Source organism: Procambarus clarkii, chromosome 26 (genome assembly GCF_040958095.1).
Source record: "Procambarus clarkii isolate CNS0578487 chromosome 26, FALCON_Pclarkii_2.0, whole genome shotgun sequence".
NCBI lineage: Eukaryota > Metazoa > Arthropoda > Malacostraca > Decapoda > Cambaridae > Procambarus > Procambarus clarkii.
Genome location: NC_091175.1, coordinates 11,584,534 through 11,608,950, shown reverse-complemented (window position 1 = coordinate 11,608,950; position 24,417 = coordinate 11,584,534). Strand labels below are relative to the sequence as shown.

The 24,417-nt window shown below is 35.2% G+C and overlaps 2 protein-coding genes across 10 annotated transcripts in view; one reads left to right on the top strand and one right to left on the bottom strand.

The window, feature by feature from the left end:
* The first annotated feature begins 367 nt into the window (after window positions 1–367).
* LOC123756790 (general transcription factor II-I repeat domain-containing protein 2A-like) lies at window positions 368–17,194 on the top strand. 3 transcript variants are annotated; one of them, XR_011229722.1, is made up of 2 exons: window positions 368–663; window positions 16,745–17,194. XR_011229722.1 is itself a non-coding variant. In XM_069331906.1 (2 exons), exon 2 carries the CDS (start codon window positions 9,247–9,249, stop codon window positions 10,816–10,818), a length of 1,572 nt encoding a protein of 523 aa, XP_069188007.1. In that variant the 5' UTR covers window positions 481–663; window positions 8,967–9,246; the 3' UTR covers window positions 10,819–11,334. The 3 variants fall into 3 exon arrangements, 2 of the variants coding, with proteins under 2 accessions (XP_069188007.1, XP_069188008.1); XM_069331906.1 differs by lacking the exon at window positions 16,745–17,194 and adding an exon at window positions 8,967–11,334 and having other exon boundaries at window positions 481–663; XM_069331907.1 differs by lacking the exon at window positions 16,745–17,194 and adding an exon at window positions 8,967–11,334 and having other exon boundaries at window positions 483–642.
* The window catches only part of LOC123756624 (small G protein signaling modulator 2), a 162,090-nt gene continuing 152,185 nt past the window's right edge, over window positions 14,513–24,417 (bottom strand). For all 7 annotated transcript variants that reach the window (XM_069331899.1, XM_069331904.1, XM_069331902.1 and 4 more), the window contains one exon: window positions 14,513–24,207. In XM_069331899.1, coding sequence (XP_069188000.1) covers window positions 24,119–24,207 — 89 coding nt within the window. In that variant the 3' untranslated portion in view covers window positions 14,513–24,118. The remainder of the gene's footprint in view (window positions 24,208–24,417) is intronic.

Genomic DNA, 24,417 nt, shown 5'->3' with positions numbered 1-24,417 from the left:
ATTATTTATTTATTACTATTTTTTTTTATTTATATACAAGAAGGTACATTGGGTTTGTGAGAATACATAGCATAGTATTTACAATCTTGTAAAGCCACTAGTACGCGCAGCGTTTCGGGCAGGTCCTTTAACAGAAAAAAAAAAATAATTTTAAGTAGGTAAATTCTAGCAGAATTAATAAAATGACAACAGATACATTGCAAGAAAAAAATGAGATGAGAGAGATTAGTAAGTATATTAAGGCACATTGGTATATTAAAGCTCTGATTGATTACATTGATGGGGATGTAACATATTGCTAGCCCTTGACCTACCTTTTCTAATCCTTCATATTGAATATGGTAGCCCGACACCATATAACATTATCTAAAAAATTGTACTTGGGTGATATTACTTTCTAACTGGTAATGTCTGCAAAGTATAGAAAATGGTTATTATTAATAGCTGTTGACAAGTTGTCACAGCTCAAGTTAATGAGTCGGCAGCCTTTAAGTAACCGTCAAGACATCTTCCTTAAGCTGTCTAAGACAAAGGTCAAATCAAATTGAGTGGAATAATAATAATTTTCTAGTGATGGAGACTGTTGAGGCCGACCAAGATAGTGTTGAGGCCGGCGGTCTCTGGGGTGAACAATAGAGCGAGGTAAACATATGGAGGCTGCAGGTGATGGTCACTCTCCCTTACCATTATTTCTTTACCACACATTACATCAACTTCTCATCATAATTGGTTAGGACAAAGTGGCCTCGATAATGTTACTCATAGTTGAGGAGTTGACAAGAAAGGCTGGTTATAGAAAAGTAAATTTTGTTAGAAATTTTGTGTTCAAAGAAAAAAAACATCAAATTAACAAAATTCATCGTTGCAAGTGTATGTGTGTTCACCAAGAGTTGAACTCGGTCACGTTTAAGTTCTGAGTAAACAATACAAATATATTCGCCTTTTTAATGCGCTGTGATGACGTTGCTATGTAAATAGATGCTGTTTCACCCATAGGGTTATAAACTCATGGATCCGCCTACCCGCCGAAGCCGTAAATGCCAATTTTTTTTTTTTGAGTTATAGTATACAAGAGTTCTTACATTCTTGTTTGTACAGCCACTAGTACGCATAGCGTTTCGGGCAAGTCCTTAATCCTATTGTCCCTGGAATACGATCCCTGCCGCGAAGAATCGTTTTTACAACCAAGTACCCATTTTACTGTTGAGTTAAACAGAGGCTACAGTTAAGGATTTGCGTCCAGTAAATCCTCCCCGGTCAGGATACGAACCCATGACAAAGCGCTTGCGGAACGCTAGGCGAGCGTCTTACCACTACACCACGGAGAAACCCTTAAAATTTAAACTGGGGGGGGACCATTGACAAGCCCCCTGCTTCCTGCCCTTGTTATGGTGCTATTTATTCTCCCTGCTTGATGCTTTCTTTTGATAATTATTTACTACTTCCTGTCCTCGCCGAGGCCACTAGAGTGTTAATGGCCCTCAGGTAATAGAGGTAAATTTAGTACACGACAACTTGGAGGAGAATATATTATATATATAAATAAATAAATAAATAAGAATACCACGTGTTGGGTCGGGTCAACCTGTCCTCAGGGAGGAAATCTCACGGTAATGGATTCACAAAATTTATTTTTCAAATAAACTACTTTTTTCAGTAGTTTCAAAGCGTTATATGACAAAAGAGTGCTGGGAAGACGGGACACCACGAGCGTAGCTCTCATCCTGTAACAACTACACTTAGGTAATTACAACGACTATATAATTATTGCTATTACCTACTCTGTATCCAGAGTTGTTAGGTTAAGTTTCATTACGTTTGGTTACATTAATATGCGGTATAATAATGTCCAAATTGTAAAACAAATTCAAAAACTTTAAGTTAACCCTTGAAGTTCATTTACAGAAAACCAAATACTTAAGCCTCAAAGAAAACGCTTTTAGGATACACATTAGTATTTATTCGTTGATTGACATGCAAGAGGTACATTGGGTGGTGAGGGTACACAACATTGGTGTTCTTACAGTCTTGTAAAGCCACTAATATGCATAGCGTTTCAGGCAGGTCATAAGACCATAAGAACAAGGTAGCTGCAGAAGGCCTATTGGCCCATACGAGGCAGCTCCTATTTATAAACACCTAATCCCACTCATACATGTCCAACCCACGTTTGAAACAATCGAGGGACCCCCACCGCCACCACGTTACGCGGTAATTGGTTCCACAAAAAAACAATCCTGTTGCCAAATCAGTATTTACTCGTCTTTCCTAAATCTAAATTGATCCAATTTATACCCATTGTTTTGTGTTCTGTCTTGTGTTGATACTTTTAATACCCTATTAATATCCCCCTTGTTATGTCCATTCAGCCACTTGTAAACCTCTATCATGTCACCCATAACTCTTTGCCTTTCCAGAGAATGAAATTTAAGCTTTGTTAATCTTTCTTCATATGAACGATTTCTAATTTTGGGAATTAACTTTGTCATCCTACGCTGGACACGTTCAAGTGAATTTATATCAATTCTATAGTACGGCGACTAAAATTGAACTGCATAATCTAAATGGGGACCAGATACCAGAGCAATTACCAGAGCAAAATATAGCTGAAGAACAACAATAGGTGTCTTGTTACTAACGCTTCGATTAATAAATCCCAGTGTACTATTTGCCTTATTACGAACATTCATGCATTAATCCTTTGGTTTTAAATTCTTACTAATCATAACTCCCAGATCCCTTTCGCAATCCGACTTTGCAATCTCAACACCATCTAGCTCTTATCTTGTAACTCTATCATCATTACCTAGCCTCAGAACTTTACATTTATCAGCATTAAACTGCATCTGCCAATCTTTTGACCATTTCAAAACTCTATTTAGATCAACTTGTAGTGATAGACACTCGCCTGGCGTTCCGCGAGCGCTATGTCATGGGTTCGCATCCTGGCCGGGGAGGATTTACTGGGCGCAAATCCTTAACTGTAGCCTCTGTTTAACGCAACAGTAAAATGTGTACAGTACTTGGATGAAAAAACGATTCTTCGCGGCAGGGGATCGTATTCCAGGGACCTGCCCGAAACGCTACGCATACTAGTGGCTGTACAAGAATGTAACAACTCTTGTATATGTATATCTCAAAAAAAAAAAAAAAAAAAAAAAAAAATAGCGATTCGTCTTCTGTGTTAATTTCCCTACCGATTTTTGTATCATCGGCAAATTTGCAAATGTTGCTACTTAAACCTGAATAAATCATTTATATATATATTATAAACAACAGAGGTCCCAAGACAGAGCCTTGAGGTACTCTACCTACAACACATTCCCACTCTATTCTCACTCAGGTCCTTAATCAAACTGATAAGGTAAGTTTATTAATAAGTATATTGTGGCAAAATTGAATTCAACATAACTTGAATATAAATTGACGGAAATGATTACACAGGTAAGGACATATGTCTTTAAGTATTGTACTAATATTGGGGAACAGGTACAAGTTACAGTGGGAGTTTGAAGCACAAGGTAGGAAACTGTGAGGATGATATTAGGTACAGTACTTTTGAATTTTACTTTTGAATAAAGCATAGGTAGGAAAATGTTTTTTTTCATAAGGAAGTGAGTTACATAGACTGGGTCCTTTTATTTTATCTTATTTATTTGATAAGACCAGTGTAGAGTGTTTGCACAGATTTAGTTTGACTCATGGGTTCTATTACGTCTATCAAGGAAGAGTTCAGATCAAGATTAACATTTAGGAACAAGGCTTTGTACATGTAAATAGCACATGAGAATGTGTGAAGTGAGTTTATGTTTAGCATTAAGGGACTTAAACAGAGGGGATGTGTGTTATTTGACGGCAGAGTTTGTTATAGTTCTAATAGCAGATTTTTGCTGAGTGATGATAGGCTTGAGGTAATTTGCAGTGGTTGAACCCCATGCACACATACCGCATATAAGATAGGAATAGATTAGCGAGTAGTAGTTTTTTTTTTTTTTATACAAAGATTTCTTACATTCTTGTAAAGCCATTAGCATGCATAGAGTTTCAGGTTTCAGGCAGTGCCTTTATTTTAATTTTCCCTGGAATATGACCTGCCAAATCATTTAACAGCCAGGTACCCATTCACTGCTTGGTGAACAGATGTGAAGGATTGGCACCCAGTCAATCCTCCCCGGCCAGGCCTGGGATATGTTCCCAGGCCAACTCATTCGCGAAGAGCTGAGAAATGTTTTACCACTATGCCATGGGAACTCACCCTTAACATTTATAAAACCTTCAATATTTTGTTTGGTAATAAATCCACTGATCAAATTAATCTAAGAATTAACAATATCCAAATTGGTAACAAAGAAGATGGTAAATTCCTTGGTGTTCTTATTGATAAGCTGAATTTCCAGTGCCACATACAAAATACAGGTACTGAATAGCTAAACAAAATTTAAAAGTTGGCATTCTTTCTAAATTAGATTTACTTGAATTTACCTGAGGGGCACTAACACTAGTGGCCTCGGCAAGGACAGGAAGCTGGTGGCTTGTCAAAGATTCCCCCATTTGCCCTGATTATCTTTTCCAGTTGTATTTAAAACCCAACAGAGTTTTGGCAGTTATGACTTTGGTGGATAAGTGGTTCCATGAGTTTATAACCCTATGGGTGAAGAAAAATCTGTTCTCAGTCCTACATTGTGGCTTATTGAGCTTCAAACCGTTGCTCCTTGTTTGTGTTATATCTGACATTTTGAAGAAATTGTCCAGATCAACATTCTCCAAATTATTTAGTTTTGTTAATGTTTCAATAAGATCCACCCTGTCATGCCTGGTTTGCAGTGTTGTTAGCCCTGTGACCCCTCAACCCTGATACAAGAAATGACTTAGTTCTGGAATGATTTTTGTTGCCTGGTGTTGCACCTTCTCCAAAGCAGCTGTGTCTTTTTGGAGATGAGGTCTCCATGCCTGGATGCAATAATCCAGGTTGGGGTGCACCAGAGATATATACAATTGAATGACTGCCTTCTTTTCCTTAAAGGTAAAGGTACACTTGATTATTCCTATAGTTTGGTTAGTTTATTTACAGCCCCAAAAAAGTGAGTGTATCAATTACTTGTTGTGCAATTTTCAATGAATGATGGATTCTGACTTCAAGGTCTTTTTCTTCATCAATCTATTGTAAGGTAGCACTGTATTGTTAATTTGGTAGTTATAACTTGGCTTGTTATGCCCCACATGCAAGACTTTGTATTTATCGACATTAAAAAGCATTTTCCAGTCTTTTGACTATTTGTGGAGTTCATGTAGAACTCGTTGTAAAGTTTCAATTTCTCTTCCCACTTTACCATAAATCTTAAGTGTCATCTTCAAATTTGATGATAGGGTTTGTAATATTCTCATCTCTGTCATTGATGTATGACAAAGGGTTGGCCCCAAAATGGACCTCTGTGGCACTCCATTCACCATATTTCTCCAGTCAGATTCATTCCCATTTAGCATGACCCCGTTGTTTTCTGTTTTAACCATTGTTTTATCCATTCCAGTATTCTCCCATTTATTCCATGTCCCTGTACTGTAGTTTCTTGCTAGTCTTTGATGTGGTACCTTGATAAAAGTATTAGCAAAGTCCATATAAACTACATCTACTGGAATCCGTTGTCTGAATAGCCGGTTACCGTTTCAAGAAATGTGAGCAGGTTTATAAGACAGGATCTGTTTTTAACAAACTCATGTTGCGTTGATTTTACAAGATTGTATTCTGTGAGATGGTGAATGATTCCCTCTCTTAGGATTCTCCATGAGCTTGCAGATGTGTGATGGGTAATACGGGTAACATTTGCATATTTCCAATCAAGGGGAACTATCCCTTGGTCTAGGGATTTTCTGAAAAGGAGTTTCAGCGTTATGCATAGTGCATCTGCCAATTTTCTTTACGAATTTGGATTAAATTCCTTCCAAACCTGGTTCTTTTGAGTCTTTTAGTTTGTCAATGCTTTTCCCGATTGTGTCACACGTTATGGGAATATCCCTTAAATAATTTTCTTCACCTCCTTTCAAACATTTGTGTAGGTGATGGGATGTCATTCAATCTTTCTAGTATGAACATTGATGTACAGTTCTCAAAGCGTTTGCTGCCCTTTTATCATCCAATATATCCCTTGGTTATCTTTTAAGGGTCCCACAGAGTCCTTGGTTTTGGTTTTACTTCGTATATAGGCATAGAATGACTTTGTATCTTCCTTTTAAAAACAAGTTTTCTTTTGTAGTTTCTTTTGGCTAATCTGATTTCCTGGGTGGCTGAATTTAATGCATATTTATATATCTCATAAATTATGATGTTCATTGTGGATTTATACCATCTCCAGAGGTTCCGTTTAGTTAATAATAAAAGTTATTATGTGCCTCACCCTGTCCTGGTAACTCTTTATTACTCTCATCTATCCTTATCTCACATATGGTATGTGTGCCTCGTGTTCTGTTAGACAAATATATCTACGACATCCAATTACTCAACACACATCAGCAATTAGAACAACAACAAACTCTGGCCCCAGACAGCACTTGGCCCCCCTTACTTAAATCTTTGAACATGTTAGATATTAAGTCACTGCACATTCTCTCAAGTGTATTCTATATACAGTATGTAAAACCTGAACTTCAATGTTAATCCTGACCCTAAATGCTTCCTAAAGGTTTCTAACAGAACCCACGTGAACCACACTAGAAACAAATATCTATTTGATATTCCAAGAGTGTGAGTTAATCAAAGTAGAAATGCTCTGCAAATCAAGGTTCCCAAAATGTGGAATGACTTTCCCAATCATGTCAAAGACTGTCCCCCTCTCAACCAGTTTAAGAGAAGCTAAGTACTGTACTACCTAATCAACTCCATGTAACTTACCTTGCCTCCTAATTGTCAACCTCTTTCTTGTTATTATTGTTATAATGACTAAACATTAATCATTAATGACCGAACTTTTAAAACTGCTGATATCTGCTGTTTAAAAATCTGCTGTTCTGTTCTTTCAGTCTACTTGTAATTATTGTCACTTTTTATTTTTTTGTACTGTACTTCAGTTTAACGTTTGCTTATGATTTCAATTAGTTTTAAATCTTAGTTTTTAAGTTTATGCTTTCACATCATGCCCAAAATGCTGTGTGTATTAGTGGCTTTTGCCATAGTATGTACTTGTTGGATCTAGAAATCCAACATTCTGCTTGTAACCCATTTTGTATGTATGTACTTTTCCCTAAATAAACATTATCATTATCAGATAGCTATACAAATGAAATAAATAGTGAAGATGATTTGCGACACTACTGAACATTTTTGGCAGAAGAATTAAAATTGTAAAATATAAACTTTAAGATTTGATTTCAATTTGTCAGTTTTCATCTGATATTGATTAAATTTTCACATAGTACACAACTCATAAGGTTTGATATTTGTGTTTAGCTTTTTTTTATAAAGACAGAATTTTTGGGGTAAACAAAATAAAAACACCATATTCATGATCTTTTATTAATTATTAGGAAACATAAACTAGAAATTTCTTCAAACACCACTCTAGAACTGTGTCTGGACTTTTGAATGATACTATCAAAATTACTCTGCAATAATATTTGTATATCTAAAATGGACTAAAAAATTATTTAGTATTTTTGTGTATTATTTAAAAGAAATTAAATTAATTTGTAATTACCATTCTTATGTTTTAAGGCTAAATTTCAAGGAAATGTAAATCTGAAAACATCATTCTAGAGCAGGGGTGGGCAACCTCTGGCACGCGTGCCAAACTTGGCATGCCGATGACTTGTCTCTGGCACGCAAGAGCATAGGTTATAGTTACCTTCTTTTTTTACGTCATTGATCATGCCGATGTATGATGATTCCCCGCTATTTACTTTGGCTCATATTTTATGTAATAAGCCTTTTTAACCTAAAGGCTGCACCCATAACCATAGTGTACACCGACAATCATATCTGTGAAGGCAAAATAGCCATGCCTGCCCACCTTTAAAAATTAATTTCGTAAACTTTGAATTTAAACCCCCACAACATCTCCCCCCCCCCCCTAAACCTCATGTGTTTGAATGCCGCCCGACTTCAGTTTGACGCATATTAATTAAACTCACTTTACTATCTAAATCTAAAGCATCTTCACCTTCGAAAGCTAAAGAAAGATAAGAATTCTTATGCTCTCCCCTTCTCTCCATTGACGGCCGTAATATAACCAGTGAAATCAACAGTCCCCCACCCCCATGAAGTCCTCGTAATGAACACATGTTCAGACGATCTCAGACTCGTAACTCTCTCTCGCAGTCTTGCTTCGTAGTGTTTCTCACAGTTGCTCACTTGCCTCTTCCCCGAGACGGTGGTCAGTACTTCATCTCCAGGTGAAAATTATTCCCTTTATAAATCAATAACTTTGTGAAACTCAATATCATTGTAAGAATAGTCTTAATCCTTAAATTCACACGTACTCGCTCGCCTACTCCCTAAGAACAGAGCTGACATAAGCAAGATGTCACCGACTCAACGATGTTTCGCCACAACACACCACACAAACACACAAAAACGGGTTTTGTCTATCGAACCAAGTGAAGTCTTATAAACTCTTGGCATAAGTACTCAATGCCTAGGAAGTAGTGTCTTTGTGATAAGTGGCTGCTGGTGGTGTTTCTGGAATTATGTAAAATAAAGAAAACCCTCTAATATTCATAAAAGAAAAAAAAATCCTCTGAAGATTTTTATTATGTTCATTGTCTCGTCACGCTTACCTCAAACATTGGCTTATTAAACTTATTGATTGGTATTAGAATAAACGTACGTATACTTTACTACAAAGTTTGTGTGTGCTATAATATTAACAGGAAATAAATAATTCTTTAAATACTCGCATTTCAGTAGAAATGCGAGTACAGTATTTAATTTCATTTTCATTTAATTTTAACTTATTTTAATTTCATGCCCTTTACAGATTGTACAGAATGTCACCACCACCAGCTAAGAAACAATGTCAGTCAAATGAAGAGGATATTAGAGAATTTAAGGAATACTGGACTGAAAAGTTTGGCATGATTAAGAAGGATGATAAAGTTTTATGCATTTTCTGTTCTGACACAGTTGTTTGTAGAACTTCTTCTGTAAAGAGACATTTTGAAAATGTTCATAAGAACTTAAGCAATAAAACTGAGGAGGAACAAAGGGAATTAATTTCTCGTGAACTGAGCAAGACAAAAGCATAAGCTGAAACTTTTATGAATTATATTTCAGGTAGGCCCAGTTCTAACTTAATTGCTGCTAGTTTTGAAGTTTCAAAAGTTATTGCCCAACACGGAAAGCCTCTCTGTGATGGGGAGTATATTAAAAAAGCTTGGCTAGAATGTGCACCTTTTCTTTTTGACAACTTTTCAGAAAAGAAAAAGATTATTCAGCGCATTAAAGATTTGCCTGTGAGTAGGAAAACAGTTAAGGATAGGATACTTAAGTTGGAAAGAAATACAGCTGAACAATTGACAAAAGATTTGTCTTCATGCAAGTTTTTTTCTATTTGTGTTGATGAAAGTAGAGACATTACATCATCAGCTAGGCTAGCCATATATTCTAGATTTTGTAGGGGTGATGAAGTATGTGAAGAGATGGTTGCTCTTGCATCACTACCTGAGCGTACTACCGGGGCTGAAATATGTAAAACAGTTGTGAACGAATTCTCTACTCGGCAAATTGACATTTCAAAAGTAGTATCCGTCACAACAGATGGTGCCCCAAACATGACTGGTGAGAAGGCAGGATTTGTAAATCTGTTTGCAAAAAGTGTTGGTCATCCACTGATTGGCTTCCATTGCATCATACATGAGGAGGCTTTATGTGCAAAAGCTGGCCTAAAGGAACTGCAAGAAGTGATGCAAACAGTTACCAAGGTTGTTAATTACATTTGTGGTCGGCCTTTAAATAAAAGACAATTTCAAACTCTACTGGATGAGGTAGAATCTGTGTATAAAGGACTGAAAATGTACAACCATGTTCGTTGGCTTAGCAGAGGCTTGGTTCTGAAACGATTTATTGAATGCTTAGATGAGATAAAGCTCTATTTGAACGACCAACAAGTGGCATACCATGAATTTTCTGACATCGTGTGGGTTTGTAAACTGATGTTTTTTGCAGATTTTTGTGAACATTTAAATGAATTGAATATTAAGTTACAGGGCTCTGGTAAGACACTTGATGTTATGTTTTGTTACATAAAAGCTTTTGAAATGAAGCTTAAAGTTTTTAAGAAGGATGTAGATAATGAGAGATTTAGATACTTTCCAAACCTAAAGAGGTACATCAGTGATCTAAAAGATGACAGAACAGACCACAAATGTCTTCAACAGCTGTTTGTAAACATTATCGAGTCAACAGTTTGGCAGTTCTCTACAAGATTTGCCAAATTCAGAGAACTGGAAGACACAGTAAAGTTCATCAAGTTTCCAGACAGCATCAAAATGGATGAACTAAACTTGCAAATGTTTTCATGGATAGACATGGATGATTTTGAGATGCAGTTGATTGAATTTCAGAGTAGCTCAATTTGGAAGCAGAAATTTGTTGACCTTAGAGTTGACTTGGAAAATATTGAAAGAGAGAGATTAGAGATGAAAGTAACAAAGAGAAATGTGGAAAACGAAGTATTAAGGACTTGGAATACTATTCCAGAAAATTATGTCTGTTTAAAAAACCTTGCAACAGCATTGCTAACCATGTTTTCGTCTACATATGCTTGCGAATCTTTGTTCTCAATTATGAACTTTGTTACAGATGAAACAGATGAAACTTTTATATACTGACAGTATATAAAAGGAGTCAACAAATTTTTTATCTGTTGTATTCTATTAAAGTCACAAAAGCTTAAAGGCTGTTGAAATGTACTTCTGAAGGTTAAATAAATTTTTTTTTTTTTCTTTATACTATGTTTTACTGCACTGAGGTAATTTATTATTTTTTCGTTTAAAAAGTTCTTAAGAGATACCAAATATGTTCTAAAAAAAATGGTTGGCACGTGGAAAAAGTTTGTGTCAGAGACTTGGCTGATTTTGGCACGCACTCTCAAAAAGGTTGCCCACCCCTGGTCTAGAGTAAAAATGACTTGGGTCCCTTAAGCTCAACAACAGATCTTTATTACCAGTAAGGAAGTAAACGTATGGAATTGCCTAGCATTTGAAGTTGTAAATATCAAAACATTGCTCCAGTTCAAAAGTTCAAGTTCACTCAAGTAAATTTATATTCATTCCACAGTATGATGCCCAAAACTGAAATGAATATACCTGTACTGTAATCTAAACAAGTCCTAATAAGAGTGGTGATTTTTGGTGTCCTTTTCCTCTCGACTGTCTTTCCTCGGCATCCTTTAAGTACTCTAATTAAAGGATGCTTAAAGTACTTACTCTGTATTTAAGTACTTAAATAGCAATTATCCGAGTAGAATCATTTGGTTGCTTCTGGTTACTGGTCCCTCCTTTTGTGCTCCAATTCTGTGTGCAGATTCAGGTTTGTGTGTCAGGAAGTATATGAAGAGCTTCAGGCATGAGTTCCCATTGTGCTGCCACCTGGTGTTTGTTAATGACAATGACCAGATAGGCAACAGAATATGAAAGGCTTCTGTTGGCAGTAATTTGTGATGCCAAGGGAGGGTTCAAAATGGCTTTTGAGTTTTTTCTGATGTACCTCTGTTGATTATTTTGGACTGGAATGACCATCTCTAGAGACTCCATAGTCGAAAGCACCTATATTTTTTTATGACACTGCAGAGACCATTTGTATAGTTTCCTGTGATGCCAGTATCAAGTATGTAAGCCACCATGACTGCTCATGATCCTGGTCTTATGACACAACAGATACTTTTTTGAGAGAGAGACAACAACTGAATGTTATACTGTAGCTCAGAAAGTAACTTTTCATATTAACTCAACTCTCTCTATTTTGAGAAAAAAAAAGATAAAATCAAATAAACAAATTCCACATTCTTTCCAATTTGTGCAGGTCAAGATACTAGTGTGGTCCATGGCAAACAATATAAAGTTATTATTTTATTTAAGAATGATTTGCATGTATTGTAATTATAAACATTTATTTAAGTATTAAAGGAGGATACCCCACCTAACTTAAGTTCCTAAATTAATAAAAATGTATTTTAAGATTTTTTAAAGTGAGATTTTAGCTTCTCTGATAATTCAATTAATTTGCATGACCATACCCAAAAAGGAAACATTCAACATGAAAAGTTACAAAAGTGGCAAAATACTTTGGTAGCAGATACTTTTAATAAAAAAAAATGACAAAAGATAAGGCTAGCCCAGTGCCATATGTGCTATGCAACATTGTACTACCGTTGTACATTCAAGATTTGGCCTTTGTATTTTCCTAAAGATGCATTCAAACAGTAATTACCTCAAGCCAAAGAAACTAATTCAGTAAACTGATACTTTAATCCTTTTCAATTCCATACTTCATAGAACTGTTTCTACATGTTTTGGAAAAAAGCAACTCGTATAAATATGTGGGATGGGCAGCATAACAGTGAGGAAGAATATGAGAGATGTATACAAGTGAAGTGAATGACAGAATAAAATGTAGTTGTGTAGTGGTTGGAGGACAATATACTGAGGTGGTATGAACATGTTACTAAAATGCCTGAGATTTTTTTTAATAAGGAAGGAGTACAAGGATAAAATATAAGTATCATGTGGTAGAGGCAGATGACCGGTAACACAGAAGGAACCAATGGAACAGTGCATGAAAGAAAGAGTGGGAAAAGGGTCAGAGAACTTGAAGGAGTGAAAGCTGTGTGTTGTGACAGAGCCTCGTGGAGAGACTTGTGGCCAGCCCCCCTGATGAGTAGCTCTCAGGAGGAAGTAATGTGAGACTATAGATAGATAATTAAACAACATAGCATATGCAGATACATTAGATAATTTGAAACACTGTTGCAAGAATTTTATCAAATATATATTAGGAGAGAGATAACTGTGAGGGTGAGTGATAACCCATTTCTCATATATTTCACAAATAAGTCTCTAAGGCATAAATATCTAAACATGATACTGTACCTCTAATATTTTGAGAGAACCAATATTAACCATTAAGTATGTGCACCTTGATATTTTATAATATATATATATATATATATATATATATATATATATATATATATATATATATATATATATAATGTCGTACCTAGTAGCCAGAACGCACTTCTCAGCCTACTATGCAAGGCCCGATTTGCCTAATAAGCCAAGTTTTCCTAAATTAATATATTTTCTCTAATTTTTTTCTTATGAAATGATAAAGCTACCCATTTCATTATGTATAAGGGCAATTTTTTTTATTGGAGTTAAAATTAACGTAGATATATGACCGAACCTAACCAACCCTACCTAACCTATCTTTATAGGTTAGGTTAGGTTAGGTAGCCAAAAAAGTTAGGTTAGGTTAGGTTAGGTAGGTTCGGTAGTCGAAAAGCAATTAATTCATGAAAACTTGGCTTATTAGGCAAATCGGGCCTTGCATAGTAGGCTGAGAAGTGCGTTCTGGCTACTAGGTACGACATATATATATATATATATATATATATACAGAGTATATATTTTATTTATTTTATTTCATTATTTATTTATAGACAGGCAACAAAATAATATTTGAATAGGTCCATAGACTATCAATCACAACATACAAAAAAGCACAACAGTATACTGTACAGTCTAAGCTCACTTTTCCAGACTATATGAGAAGGACCTCTCACCAGATAAACAGAATTCTTACAGGGAAAGTCCAAAAATGACCATATTTGCAATTTTTTGTACCATAACCAACATAATTGGAATTTACACACACACACGATATAAATAAAAAGTATAATTTAAAACAAAGTTCAGCTTACCTTGTTGTAGTTTGTGTTCTTGTTTGATACTGTAGATCTTGAAATGTGTAGTTCTTGACAATTTTAAGTAACTAAACCTCTGGTTATCCAGATTTCTGTCTGGATATGGCAAAGTTTTGCCAGGAAATTATCCAGATTTGACTTGGACTCTGTGCTAGTCTGCTCTATTTTGCCAAACCTCCGGTTATCCGGATATTACGAAGTTTTGCCAGAAAATGATCCGGATGAGGTTTGGGCTGGATAACCCAAATATCCAGTTAAGTGGAATTTAGATAAGCGAGCTCATACAGTAGTTCATTGTGACTGATCACCAGAAGCAGCTGCAGGTAATAATTCGTGATTTAAAACCAATTGATCATCAATCATTACAAGAACATATTCAATTTAAATATATACTACTGCATATGCTGTTACTTGCTATCAATCTTCAGAATATTTAGGAATGTGGCAAGCTGTAATATCAATAAATGTTTAATATGCATAATATAGCTATTATTACACTGTGTCATGGCATCACTGTCATTATCTGCTGTAGCCTTATGGTCCTGTAGAGTAGAGTATGAACTGCACAGTGTACTCAGGATGTGACATAAACACTCAAAGACATTTTTCTCTTTACGTATTTGGGATCTTCCTGAACAAAACATTAGAGTACACAGTATTGGTTGCTTGCTTCTCTGTACAGACAGACGTTCACTACAAGAATATCTCAACATTCTCATATCTCTTTTATCAAATTAACTTGTAAGATTTTATGAGACCTAAAAACAGTGCTGATGATGATAAGTAGCTAAATATATTTTAAATACTATTGCAAAGCACTACACAACAATACATTTAAATTTATAGATACTGTACTAGATTTTACAAAAAATATAAATCTCATTTTCCAGATTCTACTTTCTACCAATATTTTATAACAACCCTTGTACTCATTTCACATACTGGTGTTTATTCTTATTTAAAATTATGCCACAATGATAATTAAATCTAATTTGTCATATATTTACCATATAATATTTGTTGACCTAAGTGTAACAGTTTACTCTTGATTTGGGTCAGTATTCATGAGACACAGAAATCACAATTTCGTGATGCATCAAATGAACAAATCCACAAGGGCCATGACAAGGCTTCGAACCTGCATCCGAGAGCATCCCAGACGCTGCCTTAATCGACTGAGCTACGACATGGTCAAAAGGAGTTGAAACCAAAGTTCTACTGAACTTACTGGATCCTGCAGCCTCTCCGAGGCACAAACCAGGGTGCATGGGGGGAAGTTGTGTAAAACCCTGGTTTGTGCCTCGGAGAGGCTGCAGGATCCAGTAAGTTTAGTAGAACTTCGGTTTCAACTCCTTTTGAGCATGTCGTAGCTCAGTCGATTAAGGCAGCATCTGGGATGCTCTCGGACGCAGGTTCGAATCCTCGTCACGGCCCCTGGTGGATTTGTTCAGTATTCATGAGACAGCATCAAGTGCAATATACTGTAGTATTAATTATCAATTAAGGCAGTGATGCTCTTAAGTTTGTCTGTGTTCTAGGGGAAAAAGGCAGAGAGGGAAATGATAGGTTTGTGGTAAAGTTAAAAAAAAAAAAAAAAAAAAAGAGGAGATCAGGGGGGACCGAGTACAATATTGTGATTACCTGAATTGTTTTTTTAATAATGCCAATAAACCATCGAGCAAATCTAAATTGTGAAACATTATCAGTAGTATTACTCAACACTTGTTAATGCAGTAAAATATGTCACAGGACAAGTCAAAGACATGACTAATAAAGAGGAGAATAGTGAGATCCATTATCATTAATCATGATATGACTGCAATTGAAAGCATCTCATGAATACACTTTTAAACCCTAACATTTATTCCAGTTATCAAACAGATAACTGGGATTACTGTATATGATTGGCAGTTACCACCATAAATATAAACAGCTCAAATGAAAATGGAAGCTGCACTTTTTTTATAATATAATTTCTTGATAGTATTTAATTTAAATCTATAAAAGATAATTCTACATTTGCAACAATATAGTAAAATAATGTATTGAAATATATAACCATAAGTTTACATTCTTAAATTTCCTGTCTATGCTAACATTAAACAAAGATTTAGTTCTGGTGACACACATTCAGTTATCAAAATATTTGTGCTACAATCACTACCATCCTGTGAAAATAATAATATACAGTAGGCTAATTTCACATCAATACACACTTCACAATGATGTTCTAGTTAATTTGCCAAAAAGAAAACAATGACAAAAATATATATTATACAGTACTGTATACAGAATCTCTTCCAATCAAATCAACTGGCAAGCATATAAGCATATGTACAAAGAGAATTAAGTATTTCCTTAACAATACTCTACACAACTATGGTAAATTTTAATAGCTTATACCATCACATGAGTATACAGTGCAACCCCGATTATCTGGATTGATTAGTAACTCTAGGTACTGTATACGAACAATTTAAATTCTGGATAATTTAATTTATAACTTAATTTCTATCTATATTACACCTACAGCATCTGTGCCTGGAGATTTACAGTAAAAAATTACCTTTGGACTCTAATTACTCAACATATATCAGCATAGATCAATAATGAACTCCAATCCTAGACAGCACTCTGCACCCTTACTGAAGTCCTTGAATATGTTAAAAATGAAGTCACTGCACACACACACTTAAGTGTACTCTATATGGTATCTATACAACTCTGAACTGCAATACTAATCCTGACCTTAATTCGTTTTGACTGAGACAGGAAGCCTGTATATGTATATATACTTTAGACTTGTCTTGAGATCCCCCCCCCTTCCCCAGGTCAAACTGCTGACACTCCTCATCATGTAACTCCACGTCAGTTGCCTAACTCCTGGGTACATATTTACTGCTAAGTGAAAAGAGCATTAGATGAAAGGGAACATGCCAAATCATTTCTGTCCCATCCAGGAATCGAACCCGGGATCCCCAATTGTAAGTCTAGAATGAAGCCAACTGTATCACGAGAGAGACAAACACCTCCAAGAGGGCTGTAGCAGAACCCATGGGCACCATACAAGAAACTAATATCTACTTGATAGTCCAAGAATGTGACTTTACCAAAGCAGAAATGCCTTGCAAAGATTATTACTTGAAATCATTAACTAAGTTATTATAATTACATATACCCAAAATACTTTGTGTATTAGTGGCTTTATTTAATATGCAACCTCTGAACCTACAAATATTATGTTGTTGTGTATATTTTATAAATAAAATTATTATTAATTATTATTATTATTATTATGCAACATAATTTTCTAGGATTTTTTTTTATATTCCCAGAATTAATACAACACTCATGTTAATATGTATTTCAATGTACCGGACCTGAGGCAGTAAATGGAAATTAGGAACCAGAATTCTCCTGTTTTGGTTAACCCAACAATCCATATACTGTACTGCAATTGGAATGTAAATAATCGGGGTCCCACTGTACAACAAGTTAGTAAATATTTGCCTTCAGATGGAAATGCCATTGCAGCTCTAATTTCTCTTTTATAAAATATCTCAACGCTGACAAAGATAATGGAAGCACAACTGTCGCCATTCCTGATATTTAACGTAAGTCAACATTATGATTAGTAATAATAAAAATTCGAATAGAATAATCACTCTCAAAGCTAGGAAGATATATCACATCAAAGTTAAGTAGAGTTGTTGACACAATATGCTTCACAAAATACTTTAAACTCAATGATGATGATAATGAGAAAACAGTACAGTACGTATAAATAAGGCAGTTCGCACAAAATAAATTAACATTTCTAAAGCTAGTTATTTTAGTTGAATAATAATCCTGGTGGACGATCAATCATGTGATTTACTTGACATAGTACAGTATCTTTTAATGAAAGCTCCTCATTGGCCCAAAAGTCTTAGATAAGCCTACTATGTGTATATATATGTATGTATGTATATATTATATATATATATATATATATTATATATATATATATATATATATATATATATATATATATATATATATATATTTATTTATTTATTTATTTTGTTAAATATGACCGAAAAAGTAAGATTAATAATTCTAACACAAAATTTTGCAATATTTCTTATGTTTATTTTTACTGTTGATGGTAATTGAAAAATCAATTCTCCAAAATTCATTTTTATTTGTAATCTGACGCGACGCTTGAACGCGTTTTGTAATAACTTATTAAATTTTCAAAGACTTTAGTTTACACACACACAACTGTAATCTGTAATATATATATATATATGTCATACCTAGTAGCCAGAATGCACTTCTCGGCCTACTATACAAGGCTCGATTTGCCTAATAGACCGAGTGATTTTCTTTTCTTTTTTTCAATAAATTATTTCCAATTAGTTTTTTTGAATTATTATTATTATATAATATTGAGAACATAAATTATTGACTTAATTGTGTTAGTTTAGGTTAGGTTAAGATAGGCTAAGTAGCTCCCGGAACAGAAAGACAAGAGCTACGAGGTGAGATTAGAGGCATTAAATATGCCAAAACTAGATGATAAAAGAAAAACAGGTGATATGATCACTACATACAAAATAGTAATAGGAATCGACAAAATTTAAGGGGAAGAATTCCAGACACCTGTAATTTCAAGAACAAGAGATCATAGATTTAAACTAACTAAACAAAGCTGCCAAAGAAATATAAAAACATTCACTTTCACAAAAAGAGTGGTAGATGGTTGGAACAAGTTAGGTGAGAAGGATATGGAGGCCAAAACAGTCAGTAGTTTCAAAGCATTATACGACAAGGGTGCTGGGAAGACAGGACACAACGAGCGTAACTCTCATCCTGTAACTAACACTTAGGTAATTATATTTATTTTCATATACAATATACATTCTCACTTTGGTTTCCTGCTTTTATAAGGTGAGGAGACATCAACCCAGAGAAAAAAAAGATAAATAATATAAAACAAGGTAACAGATGTTAAATAATAAAACGGTAAAAATATCACTCATCCATTTATTTTATCATTCACAATACAGTACCAGAATATAGCATCATGAATACACTGTACATGCACTCTCACAGTCAGTCATTGGCAGCAGTACCCCCATTATTTCATAAGACCAGGTTTAAAGGGCTCCTCGTGAATTAGTTTGTTAATTACATTCAAACTCATATACTCCCTGAAAATCACTTTCACCCCAACCTTTTCCCTTCCTATATTAGATTCATTGTTTAATTACTTTCCAGTTCCTCAAAGTCTCACTTACCAAGTCTGCTAACCTTCTTTCTCTCCCTCCTTAGCTACTCTCCAGTTCACTTGAATACACTTTTTACAAGTCTACCATTATACATTTGCTCAACAAACTTAAGCCATCTCAGTATACCCTCCTCAATCTTGCAGTTAATTGAATTTTGCACTCCACATTGCTCCATGTTGATTTCGTTCCTATGCTTTCCTACACCACACATGCTATTGAGATTATAATTTTTTTCTGATCTAACTCCTAATTTTTTAAAATTGGTTGTGTTCAAGGAAAAATAGACAAGTTCGTGCAGGAAGTGCCGGACCAGCCGGGCAGTGGTGGATATTTGGGCCTGTGGGCTGTAGCTTAGTCCAAGCAACAGCCTGTTGGATTAAGTTATCACAAGTCAACCCTGGCCATAGGCCAGGTTTAGGGAGTAGAACAACTCTCAAAACCCAATACCGTACAAGTATAATTCTGGTATACATCATTGTCTTGCAAACATCATAAGATTTTGCACCACCACTAATCTCATGACTGTATATATATTTCTATCCTGTTTTTCTTTACTAGGGCTTTCATTACACCAACCACTTTCCTGACCGACCCAACTTTAACTTGATTATATAAATTCCTATTTTTAGCACTTACACATTCTAGGTAATTAAACTTCACCATTAATGTTGTTTCACACAGTTAAGTTCTCTTTCCACCACCATAACTTTGTTTTTATTTACATTCATTTGTCCCTTCTAAATGCAAATTGCACATGAAGCTTTGATCTCCATTGCAAATTTGGTTTGACATTGGTTTCACTAGACATTTTTATAATATGTCCAGTCTAAGTGGAGAATACATTTTTGGACTGGAACTTGAGAAAGCATGTATGAAATATACTTGAATCCACTAAAAACTTATTAGGCCTGTATTGGATAAATAATAAAAATCTTTACAATTATTTGAAATTACAGTAATTTATAGATACAGTATACAGTAGTACAGTAGATTTATTCTGACCTATTCTTTTTTTTTAAACTTACTAGAATCCATTGTGTTTATGCTTCTCCTCTGTGCCCACCAAGCATTATTTCCCATGTGTTACTGCTAAAGAATCCTGTGAATTCTGAAGAATTTCTACCAATCTTTTTATTTAAGTGGACTGTCACTGAGTAGGAAGGATGTTTATCACCAGCGTTAGTCAGACCGAAGTAGGTAAGAGGAAGAACAAAATATGTTATCTATTTATGAGAAAGAGGGAATTAGTGATGAGACTTGAGACTTCCTGTAACCAGCCTGGTGAAGGAGTATGGCACTGGTACCAGCACTGTTCCTTATGCAAAACAGTAGACATACAAAAGCAAAAATAGACGACACAATGTATGCAAACTCCATTAATACAGGGAAACCTTATTGTACCACTTGAGTTACTGCACAGAAGGGGCCTTTGAAATGCATTTTCAGTGAAACTATTCTTTTAAATGCCTGTCCTGGTGAAACACTGAATTTGAAACTCACTCCCAGGCAGCTGCCAGAATTATGCATACATGGAAGACATTTATTGTGTGAACTGTCACCCCTCTAAATGAATCTAAACATAATTCTACCTAAGAATATAAACATTCTTATCTACACTTTGTGATTGGAAAACAATATTAAAAAATAAGTATTAAACGTAGAAATACAGTACGAAATCTCTAAGGGGTTATTAGAAATACAGTCTGAAACTGAAACATTGGAATGTGTTGGTGAGAATGACAAATGCAAGGTGCAAGTTGGCCATGTGTGTGAGAGGCAGAGTCAGGTGGTGGATGTGGGTGTCAAACTAAGACACCACACTTTTGAGCTTGTGTAAAGACTCTGCTTCGAGGATTGAGTTATTATTCTCCAAAACTAATAAGTATCTGTGTATAATTTGTGGTACAGTACCTTATGTTAAAATAGTACAGGATTTAATAGATATTTAAGGATCTTTCTTGTGAATGTTCCAGCTGGTGTCTGGCAATTGTCTGATTCTAACCCCTTGTGTGTTAAGTATTAAGTTCCGTTTCTCTAACCACCTATGTATGTTTTACTATATAAAATGTCTGGTCAGTACCTGTGTCTTAACCAAGTTTTGGGTAACTGGCATATTCTAGCACCCCTTGTATTCTATGCTTGTGCATTTTCAGTTTCTGTGTATCTATTCTTTTGTTATTGTATACAGTAAGAATGAGTGACAAATAGGCACGAACACTTACAAAAAAAAGGCTAATGTTAGTGTCATATATTTTTTCTACATAAAAATGAACAACCTTTTATGCTCAAATGGGCAAAAAAAAACGACAAAAAACTAAATCCTTGTGAAGAATTCGGGCGGGATAGTCACTGGGCGCGATCGCCGTGCCGCCACGCGCTAGTCGGCCTGTACGTGTAATTACCTAAGTGTTCCGAGGCAAATTTTCCAAGCAAATCCTGCTCGTATTCTGAAAAATTCATATACAGGGACACTCGTATTCCGAGGTACCACTGTACTTTCATACAGATTGTAGATGCAACAGATTAGGTAATGGTGCAAAAGTCTCCAGGTGAAGTGCCCTACCTAGTTTCCATATCTAATAAGAGAGAACAACCACTTTCTACCATTCCTCAAGGATGTACTCAGTGTTCTAGATCTGGTTTTAAATATCTGTACTGTAATGTATTTAATAAATACTCATAAGGTACAAGACGGGAGATGGCAGAGCATCTCATAATACTGTAAATTAACATGGCTACTCGTTAACAGTCCCTGTGGTGCAGTGGTAAAGCACTCGCCTGGCGCTTCGAGAGCGCTTTTGTCTGGGTTTGTATCCTGGCCAGGAAGGAGTGACTGGGCACCAATCCTTAACTGTAGCCTCTGTTCACTTAGCAGTGAATGGGTACCTGGTTGTTAAACGATTTAGCAGGTTGTATTCCGGAGAAAATTAGGATTAAGAACCTGCCTGAAACGCTATGCATGCTAGTGGCTTTGCAAGAATTTAAGAACTCTTGTACAGGTATATATAAATAAAAAAAAAAGCCATCAAAACCTACTGAAACCGTGGCAAAGGCACAGAGCAGACTGAAGTTCATTAGGAGTAAAGAAATCATTGTACACGGGTCAAAACTGTGTGCCAAAGTCCAAATGGAGTGCTATAGCATGGGGTGTTTTGACAAGGAAATTGTGAAGGAGGTGAGAACCTTAGCTAATGATTGAGAAGTGGGAACTAAGTTTATTGTGACCAACACAGCTCTAGCAATAACAGAATCATGAAAATAAAGTACAGGTGCTGCATCAGAAATTCATTTACCCACAATCTTGCGAGTCTTCACCCAGATACTGGGAATAGGGGTGATAGCATAAACTCTCTAACTCTTCTGTTTAGCAGAACAAATGACTGCGGGTTACAATACAGATTTTTTTCAAATACAATGAAGAAATTTGCTGTTTTCTAGTCAATACTTCTTTGCTGCATACTTACAGCAGACAGTATAGGCATAGCTATAATTCCACCAAGGAACATTTTATTAAGCAAATAGATTGTTGGACCAGATAATGGAAAAATGGTCATAATTATGGACATAATCAAGGACATGCCAATCAAATTCAAAGTAAACTGAAGAAATGCAGAGAGAAATATCTGTACCAGAGTTCACCCGAGTAATTTGACCAGTATTTAAAATATCCAGGGTGAAGAAAGAATAAAAGGTTCTAAAAAATGGGCAAGGGTAGTAGTAATGGAACTGCCTATATGTAGTGTATATCTAAGTTAAGGCCACCTAAAAGGAGTAACTGTGTAGGCAAAGGACCTACCAAATTAAAATGAACAAGAAATCAGAATATGTGGGTAATAAAGAAGACATGCAACTAAATGACTCCCGGAACTGAAGGACAAGAGCTACGAGGAGAGGTTAGAGGCATTAAATATGCCAAAACTTGAAGATAGAAGAAAAAAGGTAATATGATCACTATGTACAAAATAGTAACAGTAATCTATGAAATTGACAGGGAAAATTCCCAAGACCTGGAACTTCAAGAACAAGAGGTCATAGATTTAAACTAACTAAACAAAGCTGCCAAAGAAATATAAGAAAATTCACTTTTGCAAACAAAGTGGTAGATGGTTGGAATACATTAAGTGAGAAGGTGGTGGATTCCAAAACTGTCAGTAGCTTCAAAATGTTATATGGCAGAGTGCTGGGAAGACGGGGACACCACAAGCATAGCTCTCATCCTGAAACTACACTTGGGTAATTTACACACACAAAGAAATCTTGTAGATTAAAAGCTAAAGTTTAGATAAATTAGCATAAAAGCCATGTATATTCCAGTGAATAATAGAAATACCAGTATTCCAAAAGAACTGGAAGAGATGGACAGGAAATGTGTAAATAAAATTAATGACAGTCTATAAACAGAAACAATTAGTTACGATCGGTTAAACTCAGGATTGGGTGTAAGTAAGCAAAGAGGAATTGATTGGTAGGAGCAAAGATGAGCGACCAGTTATGTTCATAATTAGTTACAGTGTGTAAATTAGTTACATGCATTTATGTGTGTTTGCTCAACTAGTTTTGTTTTGTTTGTGCTTAAAAAGGTATACAGTATTTTCATTTTAAAACCATTGTGGCACCAATTAATTAACAGATATAGAAAATTTTGTATAAAAACAACATACCAGTACTAAGGTCTACTTATAATTACAGTATCTAAATAAATAATTAAGGAATTCTGGGCTCTCATACTTGCTTACTCATGATACTTAATCAACAGTAGTTGCTGGATTAATATGCTCAAATTTCGGTGACATAAGGTATAATTTTTGTTGAATTTGTGTATACAGTACAGCAGTGATAAATTTCTTACCCTCTTCATTTGCAGCTTCAGTACTACTCTTATATGTACTAAGAAAGCTTTGTCAGTTTGGCACATGCATCATCTCGGGCTTTCTATTTATTTTCAATTAATGTCTGAAGCTGTAGGACTAGATTCCTTGCTGTGTGAAGAACAGTTTTGGCATCATGTCTCTCTGCCATTTCTGTTGAGGAAATAACGTAAATATTAACTAATGTATTTTATTATTTTTGAAAGTACAGTATATGTTGAAGTTGGCCTTTATGGTTGCAAGTGTGTGTGTGTGTAATTACCTAAGTGTAATTACCTAAGTGTAGTTACAGGATGAGAGCTACGCTCGTGGTGTCCCGTCTTCCCAGCACTCTTTGTCATATAACGCTTTGAAACTACTGAC